Source organism: Macaca fascicularis, chromosome 15 (genome assembly GCF_037993035.2).
Source record: "Macaca fascicularis isolate 582-1 chromosome 15, T2T-MFA8v1.1".
NCBI lineage: Eukaryota > Metazoa > Chordata > Mammalia > Primates > Cercopithecidae > Macaca > Macaca fascicularis.
The window spans coordinates 40,992,459-41,010,020 of record NC_088389.1 but is presented as its reverse complement, the minus strand read 5'-3'; the positions used below and the strand labels follow the sequence as shown (position 1 = coordinate 41,010,020).

The 17,562-nt window shown below is 44.2% G+C and overlaps 1 protein-coding gene across 10 annotated transcripts in view; it reads right to left on the bottom strand.

Moving 5' to 3' along the window:
- ASTN2 (astrotactin 2) overlaps nt 1-17,562 on the bottom strand; it is a 986,627-nt gene that overhangs the window by 638,737 nt on the left and 330,328 nt on the right. For all 10 annotated transcript variants that reach the window (XM_045372567.2, XM_015436667.3, XM_015436666.3 and 7 more), the window contains one exon: nt 14,996-15,103. In XM_045372567.2, the coding sequence (XP_045228502.2) occupies nt 14,996-15,103 (108 nt within the window). The remainder of the gene's footprint in view (nt 1-14,995; nt 15,104-17,562) is intronic.

Sequence of the window (17,562 nt, the reverse complement as noted above, 5' to 3'; positions counted from 1 at the left end):
CCTCCAATATTCCCACCCCCTGCACACTCTCTGTATATTCCCCTTAATGTGGGTGCCACTGTGACTATGACAGGCTATCACTCCATACTTAAGTTACATTATATGGCAAAGGTGAAAGGATTTTTCAAATGCACTAAAGGTCTCAAATAAGTTGACATTGAGTTCATCAGAAAGAAGTTCATCTTGGGTAGGCCTGGCTGAATTAAGTGAGCCCTTAACAGAGAATAGGGCCTTGAAGGAGGAGAGTCAAAGTGTGATGATCTCCTGCTGGCCTTGAATAAGCATGCTGTGAACCACCTACAGGGGAGGCATGTGGCAAGGGCTTCAGAGTGGCCTCTAAGATCCGAGAGTGGTGCTTGCTGACAGCTGGCAGGAAAACAGGCAAATCACTCATACAGCTACAAGGAAATGAATTCTGCCAACAACCACATAGGTTTGGAAGAGGATTCTGCATGTCAGTTGCAATGGCAGTCCACTGACCCCTTGACTTCAGCTTCTTACATGATCTTGAGTAAAGAACCCAGTTATGCCATGACTGGACTTTCACCTACAAAACTGGGAGTTAATAAATGCATGTTCTTTGAAGCTACTATGTTTCTGTCAACGGGTTACTCACAGAAAACTAATACATGATCACAGAGTGCTGACACTCACACTCTCCCCTCAACTGGAACAATCCTGAGCTCAGATCTGGTTGGCAAATGTCCCCATCTGGATGGCCCCCAGGCACCTCAAAGGCAGCAGCTCCAAAATCCAGCTAGTCTCTTTCTCTCCTGAACACCTACCCCTCCTTCCTTGCCTGGCTGTGTGATTCTCCCAGTCCCTATGCTGGAAACCAATGCTCATTTTCAGCAATCTTCAGTGGCTCACCTTCTTGGAGCCAGTCAGTCATTGGGTTCCTCTAACTGTATTTTTAACATGTTCCTGTATCCAAACCTTCCCATGCTCACTCAGAGTGCTCCCGTTCTACCCCAATAGCCTCCTAACTGGTCTCCCTACCTTCAGTCTCGCTCCCTTCCAGATCTTCCTCTTCTGTAGAAAGAGTGATCTTCCTAAAACATAAATGAAATAATATATCCCTTCCTTCAACAGTAAATCCCTTCCTGGTCAAGGCAGGCAGATCACCTGAGGTCAGGAATTCAAGATCAGCCTGGCCAACATAGTGAAACCCCAACTCTACTAAAAATACAAAACATTAGCCAGGCGTGGTGGTGCACACCTGTGGTCCCAGCTACTTGGGAGGCTGAGGCACGAGAATCACTTGAACCTGAGAGGCAGAGGTTGCAGTGAGCTGAGGTTGCACTGCAAGAGGTTGCACTGCACTCCACCCTGGGTGACAGAGTGAGACCTGTCTCAAAAAACAAAACAAAGCAAACAAAAAACACCCTTCCTAGATTTGCCATTTCACGGAGGTTCAAGCGTAGGCTCTTTCCTGCTCACACGGACACGCCATTTTTTAGAGCTTGGCCACCTCCCACCCATCTTTCAGGTATAAGCTGTAGTATTGGCTTCTCAAACGTGCAGTTCATAAGTCTCCTGATTACATTAGTTCCTCTTTTCTTTTCATCAGAGGCAGTCCTTACAGTTTGGAATAATATATTCATTCATGAGTCTATTTGGGAAATACACTCTCCCTTCCCTTTTTCCTCTGGCATGACTAGAAATTTCATAAGGAAATCCACCCTGTTGGTCTATTTCCCACTATATTCCTTGTCTTTAGCAAAGAGTCTCAGCAGAATTAGGTATTTAGTAAACATTAGTTGATTATGCAGATGAAAAAAAATGAATGAACTTGGCATTCAAAGCCTTTCTCAGTCTGGCTGAATTTGTCCTTCCCAGACTTTTTCTTACTGTCTTTCATCACGTACCTTATGTTCTAATAACACATGACACTATTTAACCATGACAAAAACCCTGTGAGATAGGATTATCATTTCCATTTTTGAGAGGAGGAAATCCAGGCCTGGGAAGGTACATTCACTTGCCCAAAGTCTCCCAAACTGAGAATCAGGATTAAATAAGGTTATGCATGTAAGCATCTCACACAGCTGGTGACATACAGCGGGTGCCCATGACCAGTGGCGTGGTCTCTTTATCTGGAAAAGAGTTTTTCAGGGGTAGGAGAACCCTGGCCGTCTCACAGGATTGGGAAGAAAGGGGATGACAGCGTGTTCTTACTTGGGGAGGAAAGCAAAGAGTCACAGTGTCTCATTCTAAGGAAAGGCGGGTGGGGGAATCCTGCTGAGCCTAGTTGAAAAACAAGAAAGCGAGAGAGACTGATTATTCCTTCTCGCTAGTGTAAGCAACTAAAACGACATGTTTGCTTTATCGCCTTTGGTCTCCCATTTGATTCCTGACAGCCATCTCCCTCCCTTCGATGGCGGGTTGTCAGGTGCTGAGCTGGCTGGCATTGCACAGGAAGAGGAGTACAGAGAACAATTTAAACAATATTTCAGGGACCATCATGGGCTGGAGGAGGACGTTTTTGTAGTTAGCTGGCTTTCCTTCTGCATTCAAGGAACCCTCATTTGCCAAGACTGCTCGATGTTTCTGTGGGTTTGGGTAGAAGTAGTCCAGAAGGGATCTTTAAGGGGAAAAAAAAAAAAAAAAAAAAAAAAAAAAGCCAATGTCTACTTTCTTTAGGTTTGAAGGAAGGGAGAGAAGAGAGACAGATAGGAGCTTTTTAAGCCCATAACAATTTCTGAATACATAATTTTCTCTTCTCTAATGTTGTTAAATAGAGCCAAATGCAGACGTAGATCAAAGCTAGGCTTCTGTATTTTACTGCATTTTACTGTGCTTACAAGTAAAGGGAATCCAAACTCCCAGTTTCTCTGTCCATGAGAGTTTCTCTCTCCAGAAAGCCTGTAAGATCTACCAGAACATTCTGGAGGAAGGAGTCCACTCCTACAAATCACCAACAGTTAAACATTTGGGCAAGAGTTATGATAAGCAAAATGAGCAAAAACCTACAAGGTTCTCCTAGGCGACAGTTCTGGGGGATTGTGACCATGAACAGTCTTTGGAGTCAACCAAAACCCAATTCAAGCCACAGCTAAGCAACTTATTGTTAGGAAGATTAATGAATGTGCAATAGGCCTGACACAAAAGTGACCCTCAGTACATGGTTGCTATAAATAGTTATTCCCCTTATAATTGTTATCCAAGTTCCAGGCTTGGGAAACGGGGGATACACTCCATAGGGGCCCAAAGCCAGGACAGGAAATGGAATGTGCTGCTGGCTGATATATCAAGGAAGCTCGAGAGCGGTGGTTCTCAATGCTGGCTGGTATTAAGTAATTAGAATCTGAAAAGGATTTCATACTTATATTAAGACTTTTAGCCAGATAGTCCCATTAAATGGGTTGATTCTTGGAATTGGTATTTTAAAAAGTGATTCTGAGATTCATTTAGGCTAAAGAACTACGCAGCCCTGACAGCTCGTCTTCCCACACAGCTGAGGCCACCTGCCCTGATTTAGGTCCTAGAACTCATGATTCTCTCAAGTAGGAAGCACCAGAGTGCCCAGCCTCCTATGCGGGCCCTGAATATTCAGCTTCTCCAGCTGACCTTATTGTCTTCTGTTTCTCAAAAGGAATCCTCTTCCTTGGGCCTTGGATGCTGTAGTTTGCTTTGTGCCTGGCCTCCACGCCCCCCAAAACCCTTCATCACCTAGTGCATCATCCTCAGGGAAGATTCTGGATTGCTTAGACTATTTCTAGAAAATGGTCTTTGAATCCTAGCCTGTGGCTAAGTTCTTACTTCTTACTGACAGTTCTCCCCAGTGGTGTGCTGGCAATTGTTTAACAATGGGCTCTCTGAGCAAGAGCAGGCAGCTCTTTTAAAATATTTTAAGTATTTTCCAGTTTCCATAGTATGAATCTTTCTCCTATGGCTGATTACAAGCTCCCAAAGTGGCATCACTCACAGCAGAGTTGGGAAGAGATGAGCACAATAGGCTCTCAACAAACCGGGATGGGCTGGTCCCTGCACAGCACTGGAAGTCATCCTTGTCGTCTGTTTTACTACCTGACTAAATACCAGGCACCCTCTGTTGGTGGTGCCCCAGGAAGGCTGGTCCCACGGATGCTGCCTTTTGTCCTCCATACTGAACTAACTTTTCAGCGCCTGAGCTGGTTCTGACCACCACTATTTCTGATCCCAGCCCCTCCCAGGCTACCTTTCCCCACCATCCTGGGGGTTACAGAGCTGATACCAGGAAGTTCTCTGGGATATGATCGGGTTTCCTGTATCACAGGATATGGGGGATACACAGATACGAGTATCCTCTTTCTGTCTCTTTTTGAGTAGGTACCTTGTTTCAGGCACTGTCATATGCACTTTACATGATTTATCTCATTCATCCTTATAATGGCCTGACCACATTTTGAAAACAATTAGCTTAAATACAAATTCAAGCTTCCCTTAACTCATGACAGCCTCAGGAAAGTGAACCCTCTCAATTCTTAAGTTTCTTCATCTGTAAAATGGAGAGAAAAATAATCCCTTCTCCTGGTATTGTTTAAAATAATATGAAATGATGCATTTAGAGAGGACAGAACAGCATAGAGAGAATTCAATGAAACTAATACAGTTTCTTCTGTTCTTTTCCTCTATCTCCCTTCTTGTTGAATCCATTTCTATTATGGGCCCTAAAATGGTTTTATTGTGAACTCAGAGATGGTCAAATTCTACCTTGCTGGTCTACAGACAGGAAACTGAGGCCCAAAGCCTTGCTCAAAGCCTCCTCACCAAACAAGAGACACCTAGGATTAAAACTCAAGTCTTGGCTGGGCGCAGTGGCTCATGTCTGTAATCCCAGCACTTTGGGAAGCTGAGGTAGGCAGGCCACGAGGTCATGAAATCGAGACTACCCTGGCTAACACGGTGAAACCCCATCTTTACTAAAAATACAAAAAATTAGCTGGGCGTGGTGGCATGCACCTGTAGTCCCAGCTACTCGGGAGGCGGAGGCAGGAGAATCACTTGAACCCGGGACGCGGAGGTTGCAGTGAGCCGAGATGGTGCCATTGCACGCCAGCTTGGGCAACAAGAGCAAACCTCTATCTCAAAAACAAACAAACAAACAAAAACAAAACAAAACACTCAAGTCTTAGGACTTCCAGTGATTTCATGAGATTCTCTTGCTTGGCTCTTCCTCCTCCTGTCCCTCACCCAGCACTCTCTCCCCTGGCTTTCCACCCTGTCTTAACTTCCCACTGCTTTCCCTGTACCCATGTCCAGGCCCTGTAATAACCAGGTAAACCCACCCCATGAAGGCGCTGATGCATTCACCTGTGGGTCCTCTAGCTAATCCTTTTTCTCAAGCCTCTAGTCATGTTGTGCTCAGTGGGAATCCCTGCAGGGTAGGGAGTAGTAGGCTGATCTGCCCCATATCTTGGACACTTTAACTCTCCTTAAAGCCTAGCCCTCTCTTCCAGGTTACTCTGGCTGCAATGATGTAGAGGCTGATAGAATCCTGATTGATCTGTCTTCAGTGTTTACTCTGTTCTGAGTAGCAGGTCCTGGGGGTACGCTCTGCAGGCTGGCAGAGGGCAGCCAGTAGATCTGCCCATGAGCAAGGCTACCTTTAGGCAAGAAGCAGAGGATGGTGAAGTGAAAAGCTGCATCACAATGTCCCCAAGGGGCTAGGCCTACAAAATTCACATTTTCAACAAAAATGTTTATTGTTTTTTTCTTTTTCGTTTCTTTCTTTCTTTCTTTTTTTTTTTTTTTGAGATAGGGTCTCACTCTGATGCCCAGTCTTCAGTGCAGAGGTGCAGTCATGGCTCACTGCAGCCTTGACCTCCAGAGCTCAAGCAATCCTCCAGCCTCAGCCTCCCGAGTAGCTGAAATTAAAGGCTCATGCCACTACATCTGGCTAATTTTTTTGTAGAGACGGGTTTTTGTCATGTTGCCCAGGCTGGTCTGGAACTCCCATGCTTAAGTAATCCACCCACCTTGGCCTCCCAAAGTACTGAGATTACAGAGTGAGCCACTGTGCCTGGCCACTATTGTTTTTCTATAAGGAAGATTAATTTGCAAGCCAGTACATTAGAAAGAGGACCTGGAGGCTGTGTGGCTCAGGCACTGATGTGCTGTAACTGACTAGCAATGAAACAATCACATGGTGGGTGCACTTGGCTAAGCATTTCCTCAGCTTATGTTATCTCATTTAATCCTCATAACAAGCCCAAGGGAGAACAGAAGGACAACTACTACACTTATCCTCCTTTACCCAAGAGAAACTGAGCTCAGAGAACAAATATGTCTTGCCTTAGGTTCTGCAACGCTAAGAAATGGCAGAGCAAAAATCTGAACCCATGTCTACTGATGCCAATGCCTATGTTCAACCTAGAAGCCCTACTACTATTTTCTGGGTGTATTAGTGCAAATAATTTCAACCTGACAAAGTTGCGAAGATAAGAAGAGTACAAAGAATGTCCATCTATCTTTGGTCTAGCTTCACCTGTTGTTAACATTTTGCCCCGTTTGATTTGTCATTTGAGGAGACGACATTTTTAACCTTGAGGAAAATGCTTCCCTTCTCTGAGCCTTGGTTTCTATGTGCATAAAATGGAAGACTAAATGGATTACCCTTAGAGTGAAACAGAATGTTGTTGTCTGATGAGAAGTGACGGATAAAGGGATGAGGTAAGCCCTTGGTCAGTGGTCAAGGCATAGCTGCTGCCTCTTTCTCCAGCCTCATTTTCCATCATTCCTGCACATGAACTTGGTCTCTACTCAGTTCTGGCATCTCTCCTCCATCTCCTTCCCCAGCGTACCATGTACCATCCGCCCTCACACCTTGGCAGGTACTCTTCCGCAGACACTCAGCTTTCACTTCATCCCATTTTCATTTCCTGGAGTCTCTGATCCATTTTGGGACTCATGGCTTATGTTTCATAACAGGAGGCTTCAGTTCCCAAAGGCCTCCTCTGCAGATATGGCTTGAACTTTTCCTCACCTATCCTTTTCCTCAAAGACAGGATTAAACTGTATGTGTGTGGAGGGGGGAGGAGGGGAGAATCATAAAGAAAAGTCATACATCCATATACCTTAGCACAAAGTTTTGCTTATGGATTGAGTAGTTCTTATTTATAGAAAATCCCAGCTTAGGAATTGTCAAATTAAAACAAGCAACTAAAACAAAGAAATAAGACAACCAGTAGCATTTATGCTGTGGTTCACTCTGCTGGAGAACTAAGCAGCAAAGCTTAGAGGAAAGTATGTGAGATTGGGGATCAGAAAACCTGGATTTCTATAACTGGCTGAGCAACCTGCAGATGAGAAAAGCGAGGTCCAGAGAGGAAGAGAGATGCACCCAAACTCACACAGCACAGAGCTGGACTGGGAGGCTCTTGCTGGGTGTTTGCACTGCTGAAATGATCCGGCAGCTATAACGGCTCTGTCTCCTCCTCAGCATTGTGCCCAGGTCTGGGCAAACCACCTCAACTTCTCATCTGGACCTTCAGCTGTACACTAGCTTATCCCGATTTGCAATGCTGCCCTGTGTGAGCTTGCACACTCTTTGCCTCTAGAGATTGTAACCACTGTGAGGCTGGGTGCTGAGGTCCCATTTTCTCATTGCCCAGCAGCACGGTTAGCAGGGTCGCTTATTCCACAAATACAGGCTAAACTACAATGAGGATCAGCCTTGATGACATATGATGTAAATATCCTTGTATGACAATAGGAAAGTTGAGGCCCCAAGGGAGCACAGGCTTGCCAAGGTCACTAAGCTAGTTAATGGTGAGGTATGGACTAGAGCACACATCTCCTGACTCTGAGTGCAACATTCTTTGCTCTATGGAGTACCATCTCTGATGAATATATGTTAAATTCTTCCCAGTAGTAACCTATTACATTAGCTAGTTTATTACTTAATACTGTAAAATGCCATCAGAATTGGAACACTTAAAACAATGATATACTGAAGGGTTATTTACTTAATCAAACATAGAATGCCTTGCATGACAAATAGACACTTTTATTTATTTTTTGTTTGTGTTTTTCTTCCATTCTTTATTTTTATTTTCTTTTCATAGGTTATTGGGGTACAGGTGATATTTGGTAACATGAGTAAGTTCTTTAGTGGTGATTTCTGAGATTTTGGTTCATCCATCACCTGAGCAGTATACACTGTACCCTATTTGTAGTCTTTTATCCGTTGCCCACCTCCCACCCTTCCCCTCAAGTCCCCAAAGTCCATTGTATCCTTCTTATGCCTTTGCATCCCCATAGCTTAGCTCCCACATATCAGTGAGAACATACGATGTTTGGTTTTCCATTCCTGTGATACTTCACTTACAATAATAGTCTCCAATCTCATCCAGGTTGCTGCAAATGCTGTTAATTCATTCCTTTTTATGGCTGAGTAGTATTCCATCATATATATATGTATATATGACAGTTTTTTTATCCACTCATTGATTGACGGGCAACAAATAGACTCTTTCAGACAGAATGATCATATATGATATGAGGTTAGACTGATTTTCACAGAGCATGGTGAAATTGTATGCATGCTTCCTGGATCAGACATACAGGTGAGGGTAACATACCAATGGTTTAAGGCAGGAGTCAGCTAAGGTTCATGGGTGAAATTTGAACTGGCACCTGTTTTTAAAAATAACGTTTATTAGAAAATATTTATGTCCATTCATCTATGTGTTGCCTATGGCAGGTTTCACAGACCAACAACAAAGTTGAGTAGGTCCAACAGGGACTGGAAGGCCTGCGAAGCTGAAATGTTTACTAATTGGCCACTTACAAAAAACGTTGCTGACCCCTTATTTAGGAAATCCCACCAGACATACATATCTTGGTCTCTCTTCCTCTGTTTCTCAATCTCTTCGCCTCTTTTCTCCTTCCTTCCACTCTCCATATTGACGGCTACAGTTCTGTGCTTTGGGATGAGGCTCTACCCGGATGTACCAGTCACCCCTCCAAAATAGTCCCATTCTCCTTACGAAGACCCTAAAGCTTAGGAAATACAAAGTACTTCCAGACTATACCTCAAATCTCTTTCATAATGGATCCTATTGCTGAAAATGGGATTTGAGCTGATTTAGTTTGGAGCTCAGAATGTTTTGAAGGGAAAGAAAATATGAGAAGAAAGAACAGATATTTCTTGAGCATCTTTGGGTAAGACCCGGTGCCATCTACTCCGTGCTGACTCTGTGAGGCAGATGTCAACAGCTCCATTTTATGCAAAGGGAAGCACCCACGGGTTAAAATCCATCTGGGGACACATGGAAGGGATGACAAGGTGAGGTCAGGACTCAAAGCCAGGTCTGGCTGAATCTAATGCCAGTCCTATTTCTCTCATTGGATATGCTAAGAGAGAGATCTATGTACAAACACTTGTTAGACATTTCCTCTCTCCTTCTGCTCCAAGCCCCGCTCCCCACTGCTAGCCCCCAGTGTAACCTTTTCTGCCATGCAGCCTTCTGGCCTGGTTACATCGTTCCCAGATGGCACACACAAAAGTCACACTCAAAGAGCTCAGGCAGAGTGCGCTTTTCACCACCAATGCTTAGGCCCTCTTGCCACTGCTGGGCATGACTTTCCTGGTGTCCTTGAAGTGGAAAAATAGGGAGAGATAAGGCCTCAGCTCTGCTTACCAGTAGCAGGAAAAAGAAGGGAAGAAGAGAGCAGGCCCTTTTCAAGCAAGCAGGCATAAAACGAGATAAAACAAGAGGGGGCAGACAGAAAAGCAGCCTCCATCCTGAACACCTATAAGCCAGACACTGTGCAGGTGTTTCTTTCATCCATTCACTCGTCATTCAGTCGAGTCTTTCATTCAAAATATTCACCCAGTGCCTACTGGGAGCTCATCTCCCTGTGCTTGGTGTTGAGGATAAAACTGGACACAAATGACAACGTGTCTATCCTCGTGAAGTTTCCAGTTCAGTGGAGGACACAAATAGTACTCAGGGAGCATATCAGTAAATGTAGAATTATAGTGGCAACCAAGTCTACAAAGCGGGTACATCACAGCATCTGGTATGGAATGAGACACGGAAATTAACTCAGGTACGGACAGCTTTGCAGAAAATATGCCATTTAAGTGGAGGTTTCACGTGAGGTGGGGCAGGTGAATGAGTCAAATGGCGGGGAAGAGCATTCCAGGAGACAAAAGTTGTGAAGGCTGTGGCAGGACAGATGCAGGAGTGCTGGGGAAGAGGTCCTGGGGGAGAGGTGGGGTGTGGAGGGATGGAGCAGACAGAGCCCTGGGGAGAGAGGCAGGGCAAGACCACTCAGGACTGCAGGTGGGGTAGGGAGTTTCCATTTCATCCTGAAAGCAAAAGGAAAGCATTGAAAGCTTCTAAGAGGAGAAACAACATGATCCATATTTACATGTGTAAAGACGATCACTCTGGCTACATGATTGAGAACGGGCTGGAACACAGCAAGGGAGATGGTAGAGGGGACTCTTAGCAGTTTTAAAGCAAAGGATGCAGGTGGCAGGGACTAGAATGGCAGCAGTGGAGAAGGGGAGAGCTTGTTGGCAGAAGTTGAAGTTATAAAGAAGATACTCATTATTTTAATCTTCACAATGACCCTGTGAGGGAGATGGAGTGACTGCATTTTAAAGATGGGAATTTGAGAATACTGGTTCATGTCCCATGGATGAAAAGAGGCAGAGCCATGTCTGAGATTCAGGCAACTTCCCAGCCTCAACTCTTTCAGGAAACCCTCTCATATTTAGCTGCAGTTTATCGTGTCTTTCTTCTCCCAAAGCTGGGATAATCTGAAACACTCAGTTCAATAACTTTGTCTTCCAAAATCTTCTAACATCTGAAACAGTCTGAACTGCAGTGCAGGGTCCCTAAGAATAATTTCACCATGCTGATCGAGTTGCTTTTGAGCATTCCTCTTAAATCTCTACTTAGAGATTGAAAAAGTGAGACTCAGAGATCAGCAGGGACTTGGCCAAGGTCACACAAAAACGTTGTGGCAAAGCCAGGACTGAAAATCACTGTTTCTGTCACACACAGACGGCCCCAAAGACTCGACTTCCTTCTGAGTACTTCAAAATGATGAAGTTGAATGTCTTTATCAAAGCCCACATGCCCCGAGATTTGGGAAACACAGCTCAGCTCCTACTTTGCAGATAGACCTGAAATGGTTATAGTGAATTCATATGGAGTCCCAAAGGATATTAGATGACCATTCTCAACTAGCACAAGGAACTGCCTTTCCTGGTACTTTTATCTCTTTCTTCCCTCACCTCCTTGCACTTCATCATCTCTTCTGTGTCACAGCTGGGCGGGCTCACACACACCCCTGGGCAGACCGCAGGGAACTGCTGAGTCATTGCCTTTGCTAAAGAGGAGCTGAAATGGTGATGGCAGAGGAACAGGAGAGGACTGGGATGTTACAGGTCCAGGCAGGCCTGGGGGTGTAGGGAAGAAAGAACCCATCAGAATAGCCAAAGGGGACAACAGAACCATTCTAGTGTCACAGTTAGACCCTAAAGGAGAGAAACAGGAAAGGGGAGTGGCACTGGACATGGGGGAGGTAAACAGGGTGCAAAGGAAGCTGGAGCTGGAAGCCAGGTACATCCCAATAACACGAGATTCTCAGAAATATGCACCATGTCCCATTCACATACAAGTAAGAAGAGATCTCAGAGATCAAATTGAATTGGCTCTCACTCGTCCACTCTCCCATGTTTCAGATTAAAAAACAGATCTGGATAACAAAAGAGACTTTACTAGGGTCACACAGCGAGTTGGTAGCAGATCTGAGACTCCCTTCCTGTCCCCATAGTAAATCCTTCTCAGCAACTTCACTCTGCCACAACTTCTCTCCCTCCCTACCTCTACCTGAATGCTTCACAGATATCAAGTAATTTTAATCTTTAGAACAACTCTCTATGCTTTAATCTTAATATCCTCATTTTACAACTTAGGGAATTGATGCAGAGACATTACGTTCCATGATTAATATGGCATTGCCAGTAAGTGGGGGGGCTGGGATTTGAACCCACGTAACCCACCACCAGAATCTATGCTTTTAGTACTATGCTCTGTGTCAGGCCTCTGAGCCCAAGCTAAGCCATCAAATCCCCAGTGACCTACACGTATACATCCAGATGGCCTGAAGCAACTGAAGATCCACAGAAGTGAAAATAGCCTTAACTGATGACATTCCACCATTGTGATTTGTTTCTGCCCCACCCTAACTGATCAATGTACTTTGTAATCTCCCTCACCCTTAAGAAGGTTCTTTGTAATTCTCCCCACCCTTGAGAATGTACTTTGTGAGATCCACTCCCTGCCCCCAAAACATTGCTCTTAACTCCACTGCCTATCCCAAAACCTATAAGAACTAATGATAATCTACCACCCTTTGCTGACTCCTTTTTTGGACTCAGCCTGCCTGCACCCAGGTGAAATAAACAGCCATGTTGCTCACACAAAGCCTGTTTGGTGATCTCTTCACACGACACGTGAAACACTCTGCTGCTCTTATGTCACCAAGGGCTCCTGGACCTCCCTTGGCTCACCTCTGTCCTGTGCATTTTTCCCATTAAGTCAGTGAGTGCTGAAGGCACCCTTACTCCTGCCCAAAGTATATGAAAGAGAAACAACGGATCACAGCCCTTTCATGAGGAATTCTGGTACTTGCAGACTGGGACATTGGGTTCTAAGTTCATTTGCCTAGAACAAAGATGTTGCAGAACCAAATTCACTCTCTGTATTCAACAACAAAAAATTGTGGCAGCTGCGGCAGCAATAGCAAAAACCTAACAACATCAAACACAGTATTAAGAATGCTCTCCCTGTGATCCTGCAAAAAGGGTAGGGTAATTTATGCTCACTGAATCTAAGCATTCAATTCCTTCCATATTCTCTCAATTCCCCTCCTTGTTGTCTCCTTTTCTCTTAGCATTTATCGCCATCTAATAGATTTGTATTTTGATATAATACAAACCCCACAAGAGTAGGAATTTTAAATTGTTGCTTGGTTTGTGTCCCCAGTGCCTAGAAGAGTAGCAGGCATGTAGTTGGTGCAGAACAAATATTTGTGGTATGTATGAAAGGGAGAAAGAAAGGGAGGGAGGGAGGGAGGAAGGCAGGCAAGGGAGAAAGGAGGGGAGAGAAGGGAAGGGGAGAGAAGAGGAGAGCACAGGAGAGGAGAGGAGAGTAAAAAAGGAGGGAGGGAAGAAGGGAGGGAGAGAGGAAGGAAAGAATGAAGGGATGGAAGGAGAGAGAAAGAAAGGAGGCGCTGGGTTAAATCCTTCATCTTGGGGCCTGTAGCTTGCTTTAGCTTTTCTAAGTTGAACACCAATTTATGGGGGGCATGCTCAGTGATAGATGTTTTTCCAATTATCTATAAATAGCCCAGGCCTGCTGAGGGGACCCATTGACTTCCCCAGCCCTAATTCTGGCTGCTGGATTGTGTGAGGGAGAAGACCAGTCAAGAATCATCAATCGTCAACTTCTAAATCTCCAATGCAGATTCCAGGAAGCTGAGGATTGCTTCTTGGTTTTCTGGCTAAGATCAAGTGGAGAAAGCTGAGGAATGAGAAGGAGTGAGAGGCAGATTCCGTTCTTCCAGTGGCTACCGAGGCTGCAAACCCTTCCCATGTAACGTGTCAATGGCAACACTCCTCCCACGTGGGGCTTTTCAGTGAAAGATGCCAGAGGTGAGGAGACAGGAAAAACAACAATGAGAACTGAACTGACATTAATAATGTCTGACTTATTTCGCTCTTAGCATACACTAGGCACCATGATAAATTTTTTACATAGCTTAACCAAAATTCATCCACAGCCCCATGAGGCAGTTACAAGGTCCAACTTGTAGATGAAAAACTGAGGCATACAGAAGGTAAATAACTTGCCTAAGAGCAAAAGGAGCACACAGAAGCTATGGGGATCTGCACTCTTGCAATGTCCACTGTGCATGGATAGAATGCATGCAGAATGGTTTGTGAGAAAGCTTCCTCCTCCTCCTTCTCCCTGCCCCAGCTACTTCTCAGCCCACTTCTTTGTGGAGGTAGGAGAGGAGGGCCAGGTACCCTGCCACATGACCTGGACCTGTTTTTTGTCACAGGACCTTCTTTTCAGTGGGTGGTTAAAGCCCATGCATGGATCTGCCCTTTATCACTGGCATGGAATCAATGTTTGCACCCCAGGAGGGTCTATTCCAAGAATGCAGTCTCAGACTGGCTGCTTTCCTGTCCTTATGGACAATCCAAGATGAGGAATTACATTCACAGACAATTGCCTGAAATATGCTATGTTTTCCCTTCAGAGCACGTTGAATAATCAGAGAATGATGGATCTTGGCCACAGGTTTCAGACCTTTGTGGAGTCCTGCTTCAGCATTTGGCCATTCCCCTACATTGAGTGACACTGTGAGAAATAATTATGCACCAATACTGAATTTTATCTGTTGAAGAAACCATCTAGAAAGTCACATGGTATCTTCTTCATACATACCAAGTAGAGGACTTTATCTCTGGTCTGGTAAGTAAAATTTCCTGAACAAATGCTTGATTCTTTCCCATTAACCCTGTACATTTTATTTCTGAGTATGTTTCCCTTTACACTTTGGCTGCCAGGAATTTCTTACTTAAATTGCCAGCCTCTTCTAAGAACTACAAAACAGTATGGCAGGAATTATTCTGCATCAACCCAACCTGTGTTTGGATAATTTTCCTTATTCTTATTTTCATATTAATATGATTAGTTATTTCATTTCCTGTTTTGAATTTTTAAAAAATCTGCATAAACTAAAAAAAATCCATAATATTTTTTGAAGAATAAGGTAGGATAGAAAGCAAATAAAGAATAAGTCGAGAAAATGATATACTGAAGGTCACCAGTATAGCCAGGGCAGCAGATACTAAGCTCAGTTTTAACCAGATTGGGACCAGGTTAGAGAAGATTTACGATTTCCTAGGGAACACAAAATTTGATTTCCAGGATTTCCTTCTACAAACTCTGGTTCTGGAACCTTCCAAGGACACTATTACCTTTGCTGCGGCGGCGACTGCGGTACTGCTCCGTGTAGAACGTCAGCTGCGTTTCATCATCTGCCTCAGAGCCCGACGTCCCCTTGGCTCTCCCAAAGCTGATTCCCCCTGTGAGGAAGCACAATCTATCAGTCAGCCTTCCAGGCCTTCAGAAGTTTGTGAGATTCCTCAGCCATCCCAGAGATCAGCAACCCCATCCCCAGACTTCTCTCTGTAAATCCCAAGCCACCCAGGAGTCAGTGTGATGAATGGAAGGAGTTCATGCTCTGCAGTGAAGCAGATCTTGGGTCCAAGCATGGCTCAGCAGCTTCTGGGCTGTGTGACCTTGACGGGAAATCACGCCTTTCTGAGCCCTGGGTTCTGTCTTTCTAAAATAGGGATAAAACTATTCACCTTGTGAGATTGCTGTGAAGATTAAAGGAGATGTAATATATAAAATACCTGGTCTGCAGTACGTCTTAAATAACTGATAGCTATTGTTGCTTTTGGTGATAAGCAAACACTCTAGAAAACACTCTAGATAAGTTAATTTTAACCAGATTTCAATCAAGTGCTTACTATATGCCAGGTTCAGAGCAAGACTCTGGAGACACAACGATAAATAGGACTCAGTCTTTGCCAGGCAGGGGATCATAAGCTAGTCAGGAGGACAAATGGAATCCTAAGGAGGCTTAAACCTAATTCATGGCTTCTGTTTACCACTCAATGAGATGCTAGGAATATGGGGGAGTGCAATTCATTTCAGCACGGAGGGTCTGAGAAGGTTTTATGCAGGAGTGAAGATTTAAGTCAGGTCTTGAAGGATGGATGGGGCTGCACTGGTAGAAAAAGGAGTTCCAGCAGAGGTACCAGCTTGAGCACCCTCAGGAATGGGCCATATGGGCAGTCGGAGGCAACATTAAGTGGAGAAATGACTGGGAAGACACACAGGGAGAGGACTTGGGTGCCAAACGGAGGATAGGGAGCTTTACTTTGGGTGTCATGGAAGGTTCTAGAGCAAAAGTATGAATTGACCAGCCATGGTGTGTACAAGGAAGAACACTCCAGTGGTACCTAGGCTGCAGGATGGGTGCGAGGCAGGGGAAGCAGCCAGGAGGCTCAGTGACCACCCAGGTGAATGGAGGTCAGGGCTTGCAGGAGGGCCTGTGTAGTGAGGGTGGGAGGAGGAGATGAGTGCAAAGGGTGCTTCAGAGACAAACTCAGAGGACTGTGGAAGGAAAAGGGCAATGCATTCATATGCTGTGAACGACAGATTGCAGAAAGGATAAAAAAGAAGGCTAAAAGCAATTGTGTCACAATACTAATAGTCATTAATTCCAAAGAGAGAAATATGGATATTTTTTATTTTTATCTTTGTGCTTTCTGCATTTTTAATTGCTAAAAAAAAAAAAGACAGGATATGGAAAGAGAGGGATTAAAGGATTGGTAAATTATTTACTCCAGAGAAGAAATAACCAGGAGAGAGAGCCTCTGAGGATACTGGGCGTGAGTAGATGGGCACAGGAAAATAAGGACTTTGGTTTTTAAAATTGTTTCATTGATGGGGCTTCAGACATCTATGGTAATAGACTTTCTGGGAGGAGACTTAAGAATCTGGTAAAAATGGTTGTCCTGGGTGGAGAATTAAGTGGCTGAAAGATGGGAACAGAGGGAGGCTACTTTTCTCTATAAACTCTTTGCATCTTTTCAGTCAAGCACCATGCAAACCTATTACCTATTCGAAAATTTCAACTGAGGAAAAGAAAAACATATATTAGAAGGAAATGTTATTCAATTCACGAAAGGATTTATTATGTAATTTCCTCAGGTAGGGTATTTGAAATGGCATTCAGTATACAGAAATTCTACTTGCAGACACTTTTTCTGCAATATGGTTATTACACATTCATTCTTCTAGCAACATTGTTGCACAGTCTACTGTGTACCTAGAAGATTTGTAGACATTATTGTAGACAATCATCATCATGATATACTCATAAGAGTGGTGTAATTAACAAACTAGATTATAAAGCAAAGATGCAAAGACATGCTTAGGCAAAGTTACTTGCATAGTCACACAGCAGATGACTAGGAAAGTTAAGCTTTGAGGCTAGTCTGTCCAACTCCAAATTCGGTCTCTCTGTAATACAGGCATTGTTTTCCTTAAAACCACTCATGAGTGAACCCTGAAAGAGCAGATCATCCTTTGAGTGTCAAGGCACTAAGTACGGCATTCAGAGCTTTGTACACAACATCTCATTCATACTACTGAATTCATAATACCCTTAGGAGGGAGGCCTCATTGTGCCTACTTTATAGATGAGGCAAGTGACGCTCAGAAAAGAAAAATGATTTGCTAATAATGAGTGAAGGTGGACTTTGAAACCAGGTGGAACTAATGCCCAAGCTCAAATTTCTCGTCACTTATGATGCTGCGTCTCGATTTCAGGGTCTGTAAAATTGAAAGATTAATATCTGCCTCCCCACACCCATTCTTCCCTGAGACGGTATGTTCTAATGAGTGGGAAAGTACAAGGACAACAACATTTGATCTTTGTCCCAAATGTGTCATCAGGCAAGGTCTGTCC